The sequence below is a fragment of the Helianthus annuus genome, chromosome 15 (genome assembly GCF_002127325.2).
Source record: "Helianthus annuus cultivar XRQ/B chromosome 15, HanXRQr2.0-SUNRISE, whole genome shotgun sequence".
Taxonomy (NCBI): domain Eukaryota; kingdom Viridiplantae; phylum Streptophyta; class Magnoliopsida; order Asterales; family Asteraceae; genus Helianthus; species Helianthus annuus.
The window spans coordinates 134,259,381-134,274,004 of NC_035447.2; the positions used below are offsets into that span (position 1 = coordinate 134,259,381).

A 14,624-nucleotide genomic window follows, 5' to 3' on the forward strand; every position below is an offset into this window, starting at 1 on the left:
GCCGGCGAACCTTTGCTTCTGTAGACCTCTTCACTGTTTAGTACCAATGACCAAGCTGTTAGGACTTGGACATGTATGTATAAGTTCGGGTGAAGCGACTCCAGACATACCCTTGAAAGGTTTGTGTTAAATGTTGTCTCAAATATAAACACCCTGCATTGTTGTAATACACATTAGTTTAAATACTTATTTTTATCCAATTAAGATTTTGTTGGTTTTTATACTTACCAGGGGTCGTCAACTGTCGAGAACATCCATTCGGCTATCCTTACTTCAATTTTTTCAGTTTTTGTTTTTATTTGTACAACTCGCTGCATATATGGTGAACATAAAGGTTCGGCATGGTGAGTTGTAAGTTTGCTTTTCTTCTGGTCTCCGGCGTTTAGGTCTTCACCTATGAATTCTTGTTTTTCACTGTCTGTTTTGGGTTCCTTTTCTGGTGTTTTAAAAACCTCTCCTTGCTGTGCTGGTTGACCAGCAGCCTCATTTCCTTCATTCTTTGCTGGTTGGCCAGCAGTGTCACTTTCTCCCTTTGGTGGTTCATTAGCATCTTCACCTCCTTTCTTTGTTGTTTCCCCATCAGGTTTACCATCTTTAACCTTTTCTCCACCTGCATCCTTTTCTTCTTCACCTATGAATTCTTGTTTTTCACTGTCTTTTTTGGTTTCATTTTCTGGTGTTTTAAAAACCTCTCCTTGCTGTGCTGGTTGACCAGCAGCCTCATTTCCTTCTTTCTTTGCTGGTTGATCAGCAGTGTCACTTTCTCCCTTTGGTGGTTCATTAGCATCTTCACCTCCTTTCTTTGTTGTTTCCCCATCAGGTTTACCATCTTTAACCTTTTCTCCACCTGCATCCTTTTCTTCTTCACCACCAACTCCATGATCAGCACCATCTTTTTTGCTGCTTGCTACCTGTTCTGCCTTTTCTATTTCTTTTATAATCTCTGGCCACATTGAACTGGTGATTCTGAAAGGAGTTGAATCAAATTGTGAGACCACCATTTTTTTTTTGTGATTGGGTAAGTTTAACTTCATTCCCTTCTTCCTTTTCATTTCCTCCTTCTGTCTTCTCTCCACTTCCTCCTTTTTTCTTTTCTTCATTCCCTGCTTCTGATTCTTGCTTCTCGAAATTGTACTTTTCACCATATACTACCAATCTTTTTCTCCACTCATCCACAGCATCCACAACCTCCTCACCTTTGTACTTTGTTAAACATTCTGCAATCATTTCGTGTGTTTCTTTGACATGCATGTCCAGCTCTTTTGTTTTGGATTTTATCAGACAAATCCATTCCTGAAAAGATAACCAGCACATTCTTTTTATAAAGTAGCACAAATTGTAAAAGTAGCACATTCTTTTTATAAAGTAGCACAAATTGTAAAAGTAGCACATTTTCCATTTTTATTTTTACATACACATGATAAAAGTTTACAATAAAAGTAGCACATTTCAAACTAGCACAGTTTTATAATCCATTTAAACCAGCACACTTTAGCACATAAATCAGCACAATTTCACATTCCAAATTCTAACATTAAACTAACATATACTAGGTATAAACTAGCACAATTTAACATTCCAAACACTAAATGTCATAAAAGTAGCACATTTTTTCAATAACCATCTAAACCAGCACTTTTTTCAGTAATACTACAGATAAACACAATAAAATAGAAATTACCACTCCACTTGTTGGATTTGTAGGTGGAATTTGTGAGAGTTTTTCCTGGGATTGTGGAATGTCCAAACTTTGTGTAATGTCTAGAGATTCTGGGAAGTCACTAAAGTAATGATTTCTAGCTTCATCAGTTTCCTTTGAGATTTGTTGATATGTGGATAGAGGTTGTTCAGCTGGTGCTTTTTTCTTTATCTTCAGTTTTACCTTCAAATTCTTTCGTTTTTCACCAGTTGTTGCTGCTTTCAAACTTGTTTTCTTCTTACTCTTCACCACCTTTTGAGTAGGTGTTTGTGTTGTCAAGGTGAGTTTCTGTGCTGGTTTCCCATCTTTTTCACTTCTCTTTCTTTTATTGCTTTTCACCACCGGACCAAGCTTTTTAATTGTATCATTTTTATGATACATTACAGCTGGTATCATCTTCTGTGTTGGATTTGTTCTTTGGTATGTATCATGCGCATAACCAACTGATTGATTTACAAGTTAGTTTTTGTTATTATGTTTGATAAAAAACAATAAATATAAATCATTTTTAGATAACGACAACATACCACTAGAAATGTTATCGGTCCGATGTAATGTGCTGCTTTAGATTGGAACCAGCTTGTTGTCTTTCTGTTCAAGCAGTCGATCACGTAGCTGCACCAGTCAACATCCTTAATATCTACATCAGGTTGCAATGTTGTAAGGAATTTCATGTTGACGTTGCCACCGTGTGTGAGCTCTGCCATTATTGAGTTGAACATTACAAGAAAGTTCAGTTGAAATAGCCTTCCACTCTCCTTCTGTTCTTTCACAACATGAATAATATGATGCATTTTTGGCAGTTCATCATCAATTTCAAATTGATTTCTAAACTCTGCAACAACTGGATCACTCATTGATGGTTTACTCAACTCCTTAACCTTCACTTTACCCATTGGTATGCCAAGAACTTCTTGTACTAGGTTAGGTGTTATCACTACATTATGTGTACCTAGATTCAGTGTGTTGATTGTAGGTTCATAATTGTTAGTGAGCCAGTATCCCAGATCAGTTGGTATTTTTGTTATATCAAAGTTCTTCATGCTTTCAAATCCCATGTTATCTACTTCCGCTTTCTGTTCGTCAGATAACACTTGCATGAATTCAGCAAGGTTTTTTGGGCTGTTCCTGATTCTAATTCTTTTTTTCTTATCAAATTCCTTGAAAAGTGTTGATCGTATAGGTTCAACGTTTGTGGCAACAGCTTTTAGTGCTGTTTTTTGTTTCTTTTCCGGTTGTTCGAAGTCACTGTCTGATGAGCCTGCAAGTAATTTCAGAAGAAACATAGTAACCAGCACAAGTTATAAAGTGTACTATATATTAAAAAAACAATAACCAGTACCATTTTGATCATTTAATACATAATAAACCATGATTTTTATAATTCAAAACATCATTGTTACATAAGGTTCAGAAAAACATGATCATAATACATAACAGCATTGATAACATTAGCAAACTAAAACAAACAACATAAACATGATGATCATAGCAGGAGCTGGCTAGATTGCTACTTCCTTCCAAAATTCTTGACTGAGATTATAGGTTTTTCCTCATCTTCTTCATGTTTAGGTTGTAGGATGGGGATCTTTTGTTTTTCATCATCTTCTTCTTTTTTGGGTTGTACAACTGAGATTTCAGGTTTCTCATCAATCTCTTCTTTTATGGGATCTGAAGGTTCACCACCAGAAGTAGGATTATTGGTATAGCTTGGCCCCCAGATTGCTACTTCATTCCAAAATTTCGGACTCATATAATATTCCTTTTTTGTTGGTCTTACAACTTTTAGTGGAATGGGATGCAAAGGTTCATTATCAAAAGTAGGGATTGGTTCTCCTGGTTGTACAATTTGTAGTGGTTTGGGATTGTACAGCTCTGTTTTCACACACAAAAAAGCAACTGAAACTTATATTACTTATCTCCTGAATTTAAAAGTAGCACAGTCGGTAAACCAGCACAGATTTGGAACCCAAAAAACCACTTGTGCTAGTTTCTTCTAAAACACTAAAGTAGCACAGACGGTAAACCAACTAGAATTTGTGCTAGTTTACTAGAAAACACTAAACCCTTTGTGCTAGTTTCTTCTAAAGCAATAAACTAGCACAGATAGTAAACCAGCACATATTTGGAACCCAAAAAACCAACTAGAACTTTGTGCTGGTTTCTTAAAAAACACTAAACTAGCACGGAAGTTAAACCAGCACCGATTTCAAAACCAGAAAACCAACCACAACTTTGTGCTAGATATTTCTAAAACACTAAACTAGCACATAGGTTAAACCAGCACATAAAATAAACCAGCACAAAAAATAAACCAGCACTATTTCATTAAAACACAACGATGGATCTGTTTTATAAAATGCAGAACATGAATCAGTTTAGACATATTAAAACCCTAGAAATCTGTTCGTTTACAGATCCTTAACAAACCTTCGAAATCGCCATCAGGTTTTGTTTCTTTATGCTTCTGGCTTCTTGTAGATCTCTTAGAACCTGTGTAATCGATTTGATTTCGAAGAAACTTAGAAAAACCGTACAAAATTGAAACGAATACACCAAAATGCAAAAAAAAAAAAAAATGGAACGTACTCTCTGAATCCATCGTTGATGCTGTTTTTGTTGTTGTTTGTTCGATTTTCGTCTCTCTTATTGTTGATTTTAGGGGACGTTTCTTACTCATTGGGAAGTTTTGAGAGAGAGTGAAGAAGAACTGTTTTGAATCGTCAATAACTGCTTTTCTTTTTGTCCAGTACTATTTTATGTTTATGGCGAAAATACCCCCGCGCGTTTTAATTGTTTACTTATCTAGTTTAATATTAGGGATTTAATCTGGTCCATTGGTTGTTTAAAAACATGGTGTAGATTGCTTCTTAGGCAACTTAGGCAAAATAGGCTTCTTAGGGGAACCGCCCCCTATATATATGATGTATCACTACATTTATTTTTTACCAATTCGTATAACAACGAACAGAAAACATCCCAAAACCCTAGTTTACATCACAAACACAGATTCAATAGGCAGTGGCTCCGGCGTGGTTGGGCGTTGTTTTGCCCAAAAAACGGCCAAATACATATCGATTACGGGTGGTCTTAGGGGCATTAACCATTACCCATGGTGTAAGCGACATGACTTTATTATAGCATTAGTAATGACTAATAAAAGTCAATTTGTGATATCAGACTTCCTTGTCCAAACAATATTCTACATTGAAAAATAATAACTATACACATGTTTGTCATATGACATATTTACGTAACACTTCACAATATAAGAGTATTAGAATAAAAGATACATATAAAAACGAGCAACAAACTTATATGAACTCATCGGAATCGTAAGAAGACCCAACATCCTAATTGTCCATGGATGATGAAAGATTCATCAATGCAACCACGATAGATCTCATGTGTGGCCTTCGTTGGGGATCCTCATGTGTGCAAGCTTTTGCGAGTTGAGCCATCTGCAACCGAGTTCACGAATATTACTGTTTTGAGTCAACCAAAAACAAAATCATTATCTTTATTTTTTCTTCGGAATTTACCTTATGCACTGAATCTAGAGGGTAGTTATCCCCCAGCCTAGGGTCAATCATTTTGACAAGGCCATCTTCTGGATCAGCCTGACTAAGAACTTCATCAAACTGAAAATTGTAAAAGATTGAAGTCGTTAGTCACAATCTAGTAAACTAACCATCAACATTTTTGTAAAACATAATTAGCTAATAACAAAAGTAAACTCACCAATGCAATAAGTCCCTTTGGTTCACCATCAGAGCCATTTGCTCTTATTATGGCTTCTTTGGCTGAAATAAGTTCATAAAGTACAACACCAAATGCATACACATCTACCTTTGGAGAAACATCACCATATTGCGCATACCTGCATCCAATAATTAGAAAGCTTAAGCATTTTAACCTCCCCATGAGGCCCAAAGGATGATATAGTCCTCCAAACATGATTTCAAAAATAGGCAACATGTAGGAACAGGTAAACTCTAGTGTGGGTCGAAACCGGCTAGTTTGACCCCCCAAACTACCTTTTTTTCCATTCTTTTAAACTTTTTTTTATGAACAAATAATGTGTTGAGGTATCACACATTATTTTGTTAGTTAAATATTATAATTAACAAGTTTGAGGTAGAACATTACTCAAATTGACCCATCACTTTTGGTAAAGAAAAAGGACATGCTAGCTGACTAGATGTACTAAAAGAAGAATATTTACTCTGGTGACATATATCCGAATGTACCCACAAGACGCGATCTACTTCCAACTTCAGTCAGCCTTGTTAAACCGAAATCTGCAACCTAATTAGGGCTGTTCATGAGCCGAGCCGAGCCAGGCCAAGCTCGGGCTCGGCTCGATTATAAACCGAGCTGGCTCGGCTCGGATTTGAAACCGAGCTGAAAATCTAAGCTCGGGCTCGGCTTGGTTTTAAACCGAGCTAGCTTGGCTCGGCTTGGTTTGACTCGATTTTATAAAAAAACTAATATATACCTATTAAAATTTAATAGCCTAAAATATTATTCAATAATTTAAAAGAATATATTCAAAATAAGGTCAACCTAATACAATTCAAAACAAAATTAAGTTTAACAACGCAAAATAAGTTTTAATTTCAATAAAATACAATATTAGTTCATTAGTATGGTAATCAATCTTCAAATATGCCATAAATATCAAATTACAAACCTATATACATGTAGATAATAATCAGTTTTTTTTTTGTAATATATTATAATGTATATAAAATTAAAACTTATTATAAATAAAATAATTCGAGCTAAACCGAACCGAGTTACAAAGCGAGCCGAACCGAGCCAGCTCGGCTCGTTACGAGCCGAGCCGAGCTAAGCTCACTTTCTAACCGAGCCGAGCCGGCTCGGCTCACTTTTAAACCGAGCCAAATCGAGCGAGCTTTTTCCGAGCTAAATCCGAGCGAGCTTCGAGCGAGCTCCGAGCCGCGAGCTTTTTGAACAGCCCTAAACCTAATTGGATATGCATGGCACTAATAAATGAAAACCCCCATTGAGATAGGAGTATAGGATCATATAAACTAACAAAAACAACTCATTATGATAGCATAAATTTATGCAAACCTTCTCATTAAAGTTCCTGTCAATCAGTATATTTGCAGATTTGATATCACAATGTATAAACACGGAGACAGTATATTCATGGATATACTCAAGACCCCTTGCTGAATCAAGGGCAATTTGGACTCGGGTAGGCCACGGTAGCGGGTCCCTTCCTGGAAATGAACATTAGAAAGAACATAAATTGTATTTGTTTAAATTCATGCGGTATCAGAAATGAGTTTTTGTTTTCAAATATATTTGATCTGACCTGATCCATGTAAGTGTTGACTCAAGTTTCCATTTTCAATGTAGTCATAGACCAAGAAATGGGAACCCTCCACACAATATCCTATTAAACGCACCTGCATCACATATGGTCAAAGGGTAGGACTTCATATATCATTTTGAAGACGATTAAGCGGTGGCAATGTGATGAGGAGAGTTAGCTCACTCATATTTGGACTGACTAAACATAAGCAAGTGGGTTGGAAAGGAACCCAACTTAAAACTGGCATAATTTTAGCTACGTTTGGAGTTATGGGGTCATAGATAACTAATGAAAAAGTCTCAACAGGCCGGATTTCATCATCACGAGCTCCGGATTTGTCAGTTCAAATTTGACTGTATAAGCACGTGAATCAGTAATTTATGCTTGATGTTTGTTAGTTTTCTCATTCGCAATACATCAATTTTTCTGTTAGAGTATTCTCTTTAGTAATTCCGCTCCCACTCCGTTTTCCAGTGAACTAATTTACTCATAAACGAGTTGATAGGGCTATATTTTATCTCTAACAAATGAGTCAAACGAATACACAGGTTGAAAACATAGTTAAATTGGAACGGATCGAATCTGACCAAATTCATTTTAAATCGATAACTTGAAAAATTGTATAAGTATTTTAACAATCTAGTTTTCATAATCATAGTGAATAATATTAATTATTTATAAAATACAAGAAAAGGGGGACAAAAAACTGGGGTCGAATTGAAAATAACCCATAGGGGTTTCAAACCGCATTTGACAACCCACCCACCCACCCGACCGGCCCTTTTGCCACCTCTAGACACCATACATCAACTCAAGTTAAAAGTTAACACCTCTTACCAGGTTTAGGTGATGAACATGAGTTAAAACCTTTAGTTCGGCTAGAAATTCTTTTGATGCTTGCATATCCATCTTCTTGATAGCAGCTTTCTACACGAGTGTTAACATTATTGAAGTCTATGGGGTTCCACTCTAAAACCAATTGGTGATAGAGGGAGTAACCCAAGATCTTATTAATACAACCGGAAGGTCTTATTCTTTCGATGTGGGATAGGGCTCCTCCAATAAACATGTTATCAAAACAAAACAAAATGCCAGACTTACATAAAAACTACGATAATCATTGTTTCGGACATGAACATGCCCCCTATATACATATTCGTATGGATGTGCTACGATGTACACTAAAATTTATTGGGATTAGTACTCTTGAGTGTGAGATAAATCATTTTTCCTATAGTAGAGGTGGCATTATTGATAGGTCAAGACAAGTAACCATTTTATGGTTTGAAACAGATTGGATCAGTGTGTCAAATACTTAACTTTTTTATAATTGTTTAATTAGTGTGTCCAATAATAATAGTCTAATCCGGTCAGTTAGCAATAAAACAGATAAAACATGCGTGAACTACTTAACGTATTTCTACCTCTAGATCATAGTATTAGTGAGCCCAGTAACTTTTCTACAAATTAACTATATATCACATAAATAAAGCAGCAAAGTAAAACATAAAACCCTATTTCCAAACCTCGCCTCTGAGCTCTGCATAATAAACAGAACCAAAGCCACCTTGACCAATCTTATTATCAAGACTGAAGTCATTTGTAGCTTTTGAAAGCTCTTCATATGAAAACTCCACTGCTCTGTCAACTGTTATACCTGCAAGCCCTGCTGCAAAAGCACCACTAGACTCTGAACATGAAATCAATGAGCAGAAGAACCATTGTAGGCTAAGTTTGAGAAAGAAAAGAAGACAAGTCAATGATTACAAATAAGATGCACAAGAGCATACAAGGTTTCAAGGTGAAGGCACATTGCATGTAAGTTCCTAACTCGTTTTATTCAAAGATTGTTGTTGTTTAAAGGAATATTGGATTTTAATAATCTCAACTTTGATATATTGGTCGGCAACTATCCCAACTAATGATATGTTTTATGACAGTCCCAACTTTTAACTTATTTTCACTCAGCAATCTCATGTTAACTAAACGTTAACCCAATTAGTTTTTGCTAACGTGGACATAAGCAGTCCACGTCATCAAAACTTTTACTTTTTTGCCACGTAAGCAAAAAGTTAACTTTTAGCTAGTATGAGATTGTTGAGGAGAAAATAGGTTAAAAGTTGGGACTCTCACAAAGTATTTCCTTATTTGGGACCGATTGCCGGCCAATATGTCAAAGTTAGGATTATTAAAATCCAATTTTCCAAATTTTTATGATAATTTAAACATTATTTATTTATAAAAACTTAACAAAAAATATCTGCAGCGTAGTTGTCGATAGCGAATAGCGACAAGGCACCTATAGGCTACGTAGCGAATAGCGACGGCTATTTTATAAATAGCGATTACACTAGAAAAAGAATTTTGAAATTTTTTATATGTATATTACATCAAAATACCCTTGTATATATGCCATTTTACATGTATATTTAACAAAAACCTATAAATCCAGCTATTTTATAGCTATATCTAATTGCTATTTACATCAAAAAAAAAAAAAAAAAAAAACAATCGCTATCATCGCTATTTGTCGCTATGACCCATATAGCGACACTACGTCGCATGGCTACATAGCGCGCTATAGCGGTCGCTATAGCAGCTATTAACAACTATGATTCTGCAGAGCAACGGACTTGACCCGTTTCAACTGCTAAAAAGAAAACCAAAGTTGAGAAATACCTTGAACAGGCGTAAGTTGAACCTGCCCATTCCTTAGCATTGCTGCACTTATTTCGGTTTTCATTCTATAAACACCATTATACAAGCATCTTGCATGGCTCATGACCACAGCTACTACTCCTAAAGTTATTCCAACTTTGGCCCCATGTGATAATCTTGGCTCTGTGAAAGCGAGCAGATGCTAACTCACATTCTCATTGAAGGAAATAGCATTTTGTTGTTGTAATCTAAAAGAAAGTGTTGGTCACCTGAGCTGCTAAAGATAACAAGAGTCAGATATGATAATAACTGTTATCAGCAAATCACTTGCCGTAGGGGTGCAAACGAGCCGAGCTGAGCCCGAGCTCAAGCTCGTTTAACATATGAAAACTCTAGCTCGAGCTCGGCTCAATTCGAGCTTTATTTCTGAAGCTCGAGCTCGGCTCGAAAGTAAATTTTCAAGCTCGAGCTCCGCTCGGGCTCGACTCGTTTAGTATTTATTAATTAATTTATATTAATTATAACTATTATTATACATATAATTTAGTTATTTTTTATATTTATATAAATGATAATTATTATTATATAAATATATGTTTAATATATTAATAAAAAAATATATAAACAGAAAGCTCGATTAGGCTCGCGAGCCGGCTCGAGCTCGATAAGCGAAGCTCAGGCTCGGGCTCGTTTAGTAAACGAGCTTATTTTTACGCTCGCGCTTGAGCTCGAGCTCGTTTAAGCTCGGCTCGTTCGAGCTTTTTTTCGAGCCGAGCTCGAGTAGCTCGGCTCGTTTGCACCCCTATGACTTGGCATTCAAGTGAAAGAAGATACATACCATTTTCTTAAGGTTGGATGATTTCTATTTACATCTGCCAATAAACAAACAGAACACAATGTTCACAAGTGTTTTACTTCTCTTTTTTTCTCAGAAAATCAATCACTCTCTTTCAACAATTTTACCTATAGGCAGATCAGCAGCAACAGAATCGACTATTTTTCTCGAAAAACCAGTTATGGTTAAGTTTTCAACAGTAAGACCTGTAAGCCCACCAGGAAGATAAGAATCTGACTGAATATCTACTCGAAAAATCAATTGGAGCTAATTTTGAGAGAGAAGACAAGTCAATAAACGAATGCAAAAAATGTGTGAAATATCGGCTTGAGCATCACCTTTTTTTTTTTTTTTTGAAAGGTTAGCTTCATTAAAACACACCGACCAGAAACCAGGCCGGCAGCGAAAACACAAACAAACAATAATTACATCAAAACGAATTTACACCAACTATCCCAATCTACCTCTTTATACTTCGACCTATTAGAAAACCACAAGAAACTTAACGCCTTAATCTCGCTGAGAATGTTCTCCAATTTAGCCGGTTTATTCGCGAACTTCAACTCGTTCCTAGCCTTCCAAATACTCCAGCAGCCGATAATGATGATGCCTTGGACAGCCTCCTTCTTGATAACCGACAGGCCAGCCTTGTTATGAAGATCCAGGAGGTCCCAAAACGAAAATGCAAATATGTTTGGCAACTTACACCACCTGCTCACATGATGCCACACCGTAGCAGCCACCAAACACAACGTGAACAGATGTTCCACTGTTTCATCTCCGCAGTTACAAAGGGGGCATGAAACGTCTTCAATCAGAATGTTCCTTTTCCTCAAGGTGACCCGGTCGAAATCTTATTCATCTCTGAACGCCAGGCAAAAATATTGCATTTAAGCGGTTACCACTTGCACCAACTCATGACATACCTGTTACTAACGTCAGTCCCAAACAGAAGCTTCTTAACAGCCTTCACCGAGAACTCTCCCGTTGATCCACCAATCCACGACCACCGATCCGGCAAGCTAACAGTCCTAACATCAGCAAGAAGATGAAGCAAAGTATGGAAGTCAGCCGCAACCGGAGCCATGAGCTGGTCTTTCCAGTCCCAGACGAAAAAGATCTCGACCCCATGCCTTTGTATCCTATCTTTAACTTTGCATCTCTTGTTTGATTCCATCCTGAACAGAGTAGGGAGTTTGTTTTTTAATGGCTCGTTTACTAGCCACGGATCCAGCCAAAAGGCAACCTCTTCTCCATTGCCAATAATCCCTTTGAAGGCTTGAAGCAGTTCCGTCATTCACCCACTAGCCATTTTTTTGAAAGGAATGCATTCCCAACTTACTCTACTGTAATGTAATGTAAGGCATTGATGATTCTTCTCCACAAGCTTCCTTCTTCCGTTTTATACCGCCAGCTTCAAAAGTTTATTTATGCCTAGACCACCTTAACTTCCTTTCTTATTAATAAACCAATTGTGTTAAACCAATGTTCTATCTTTTGGAGACACAAAACTTTGTCAACTAAAGTTTTCGATTTGCACCTTTTTTACCCTGGGCTTATAGCTTAATGGTTATGGAAATGAGGGAAAGCCTCCTGGCCGAATGGTCTCGAGTTCGATTCCTGATCCACCCGGGTTTTACCGGCTCTGGATTGTCGTGCCCTCGGGCGGGTGCAGGGTCAGATTTTCCCCGGAACTGGTGGCATGGTGGGCTAGGGGCTCCATGCGTGTAGGTTGGGCTGCCGTGGGCTACCTTTCAGCCAATGGGTGCCGCGTACGAAGTACCCGGCGATTCTTATGTTGGACGTTAAAAAAAAGAAAGCAGATTTAGGGCGAAGGGAAGACTTTCAAGCTCCTTAATTTTTAACCAAATAAATAAAAAAACACAAACACTTAAATAAATATATGTACTTGTTGTTGAAAATATTAGTTGCCACTTCAATTTCATTATTTAACTTTTGTTTATATCTGTTCTCTTTTATAAAAGACTGTAGTTACTTGTTATTGTTTTGTTAATGTTTAGGGCGATGTGGGCTTGTAGCAGTTTGGGCCGCACAAGGATCTGATCTGGGCTTGCTAATGGATAAAGTCATCAAGTCAAGATATTTCAAGTGAAGTGCAATGTAGCAGTTATAACAACTTCCTGGATATCCGGGTTCAAGTAATTGGGTGTCTATAAAAGACTTTGACCCGGATCTACTTTCATTATTAGCTGAGATATTTTTTCCTCTCATCGGTTCTCTCTCTTAGGGCGATCTAGGGTTTCATACGACAAATCTCTTTGATTTGTTGTTAGGTTTGATTCTTGTGTTCGTTTGTGTTGATCATCGTGTTGATGATCATCTGAGAGTTCGAGAGTTGTTTCTCAGTTCGTTTTGAGTTGTATTACTGAATATTCAGTTTCTAGGGTTTATAAACTTCCTGGTTTGGGTATTTTTACAGCCTGTACAGTTGATATCATATGTTTTGACATGGTATCAGAGCTAGTATAGCTCTTGGGGTTCTTTGCTTCCGTTGTTCGTTGTTCGACTGCTGATTCTCTGAAATAAGGGTTTCTCGATTTTGGGGGTTTCTTCTTCTGTTGAGGATCTTGTGGTAAATCTGCAAGTCTTGGTAGATATTCTGTTTGCCGACTTCAGATTGGGTGGAGGCGTTCTTGGATCTGTGGAAGAGAAATTTTTGGAAGCTGCTGTTCTGATCTAGGGTTCAACCGTGTAGGTTGTAAAATCCTGTTCAGAACCGGAGAAACCCTAGCTGGGGTTTGCGTTTTTGGTGAGATCATTCCTTGCTTTAGTTTTCTTTAATTTCTTGTCTTGCATTTAGGCATCTTTGTTTGCCGGACTAGTCGGGCCGGTGTTGATTGGGACACAGGAAGGGTTCATCCTGTTGCATTTTTTGTTGTTTTCTGTTCATTGTTTGTTTCCTTATCTGTTCGTTGTTTGTTTTCTTTTCTGATTCTGCAGTTGAGTTTTTTCCTGTTGATGGAGAGTGTGAAATATGGACGTTCAAGTGATTATCTGATGTGGTTTAGCTTGTTTTATCTGATTATATGCCTGGTATTAGCTTATTGCGAGTGATTGTATGTTCGCAGGCAAAACAAGTGAATTCGGTGAAGTTAGCGGGTTTAAAGACGAAGTGGAACGTGCGAGATTGATAAATGCAACAAATAGTGCATGTTGGATGTTTGGATGGAATTAAAATAATTAATTGCAAAACTCTAATGCATGTGAAATTGGATTTTGGCGGCACATCATGTGAAGAGGAGGAACTTTTTAGCAGACTTTGAGAACAATCACGTGACATATGGAATAAAACAAAAGACTTTGTTGGAGGATTACCTTATTATTTACAAAGCACATGAAAGAAACAGAAGATTGGACCTTTGGTTTACGGTTGTAGAACCGTGACTTACGGTTTCATCATGAAGTCCACCAAAAGAAACAGTGAAGTAGACATGCGGCTTACGGAGATGCATGGGGCTTACGGATTCCAAATAAAGAACATGCACGTGATCTTTTGGGTTAGACGGCTTTAGGGTTTATTTAAAAAAAAACCTTAATTATCAAATGATTACACAGCGTCATCAATGACGACATTAGCGGTAGACTTCTGGATCATAGCTGACTTTTGGAGCCTTTAATATAACATTATCATCATCATCGATTAATGGAGCAACACATAATTATCTTGGGCTCTCAATAAAAAAATCACTTCTGGGCTCTCTTACTGGATCATCATCGAATTGGGGCAGCAACATTTATTAATTTTTGGAGGCTCCATTACGGGAGGGATATTAGTAGCCATAAGATATTTTTTGAGAAAGGGGACACCATCGAATATTTTTTTTGGCAGCCGTATACCCCACCTTCAGCTCTCAAAACTCATCACCAGCATCATCATTATTCATCATCGATCCTCCGCACTACACCAAGTCAATCATGAACTCAACTTTCAACCAAGCTTCGGAAGATTGTACGAGCGTCATGAGCGGCTAGTCGTCCCGTGACTGTCTCCGGGAATAGGGTTTGTGTTAAAACATTGGGTTACGTTTTGTTACGATTGTTTTGGATTAGGATTCGATTAAACC

The 14,624-nt window shown here is 37.3% G+C and overlaps 1 protein-coding gene across 1 annotated transcript in view; it reads right to left on the reverse strand.

Annotated features, from left to right (window-relative positions):
- LOC110914216 (chitin elicitor receptor kinase 1-like) overlaps window positions 1–14,624 on the reverse strand; it is a 54,766-nt gene that overhangs the window by 27,220 nt on the left and 12,922 nt on the right. The window contains exons 2-7 of the mRNA XM_022159026.2: window positions 10,668–10,745; window positions 10,543–10,576; window positions 9,974–9,978; window positions 9,726–9,887; window positions 8,573–8,703; window positions 7,884–7,973 (exon numbers count right to left, since the gene is read on the reverse strand). Of these exons, the coding sequence (XP_022014718.2) occupies window positions 7,884–7,973; window positions 8,573–8,703; window positions 9,726–9,828 (324 nt within the window). The 5' untranslated portion in view covers window positions 9,829–9,887; window positions 9,974–9,978; window positions 10,543–10,576; window positions 10,668–10,745. The remainder of the gene's footprint in view (window positions 1–7,883; window positions 7,974–8,572; window positions 8,704–9,725; window positions 9,888–9,973; window positions 9,979–10,542; window positions 10,577–10,667; window positions 10,746–14,624) is intronic.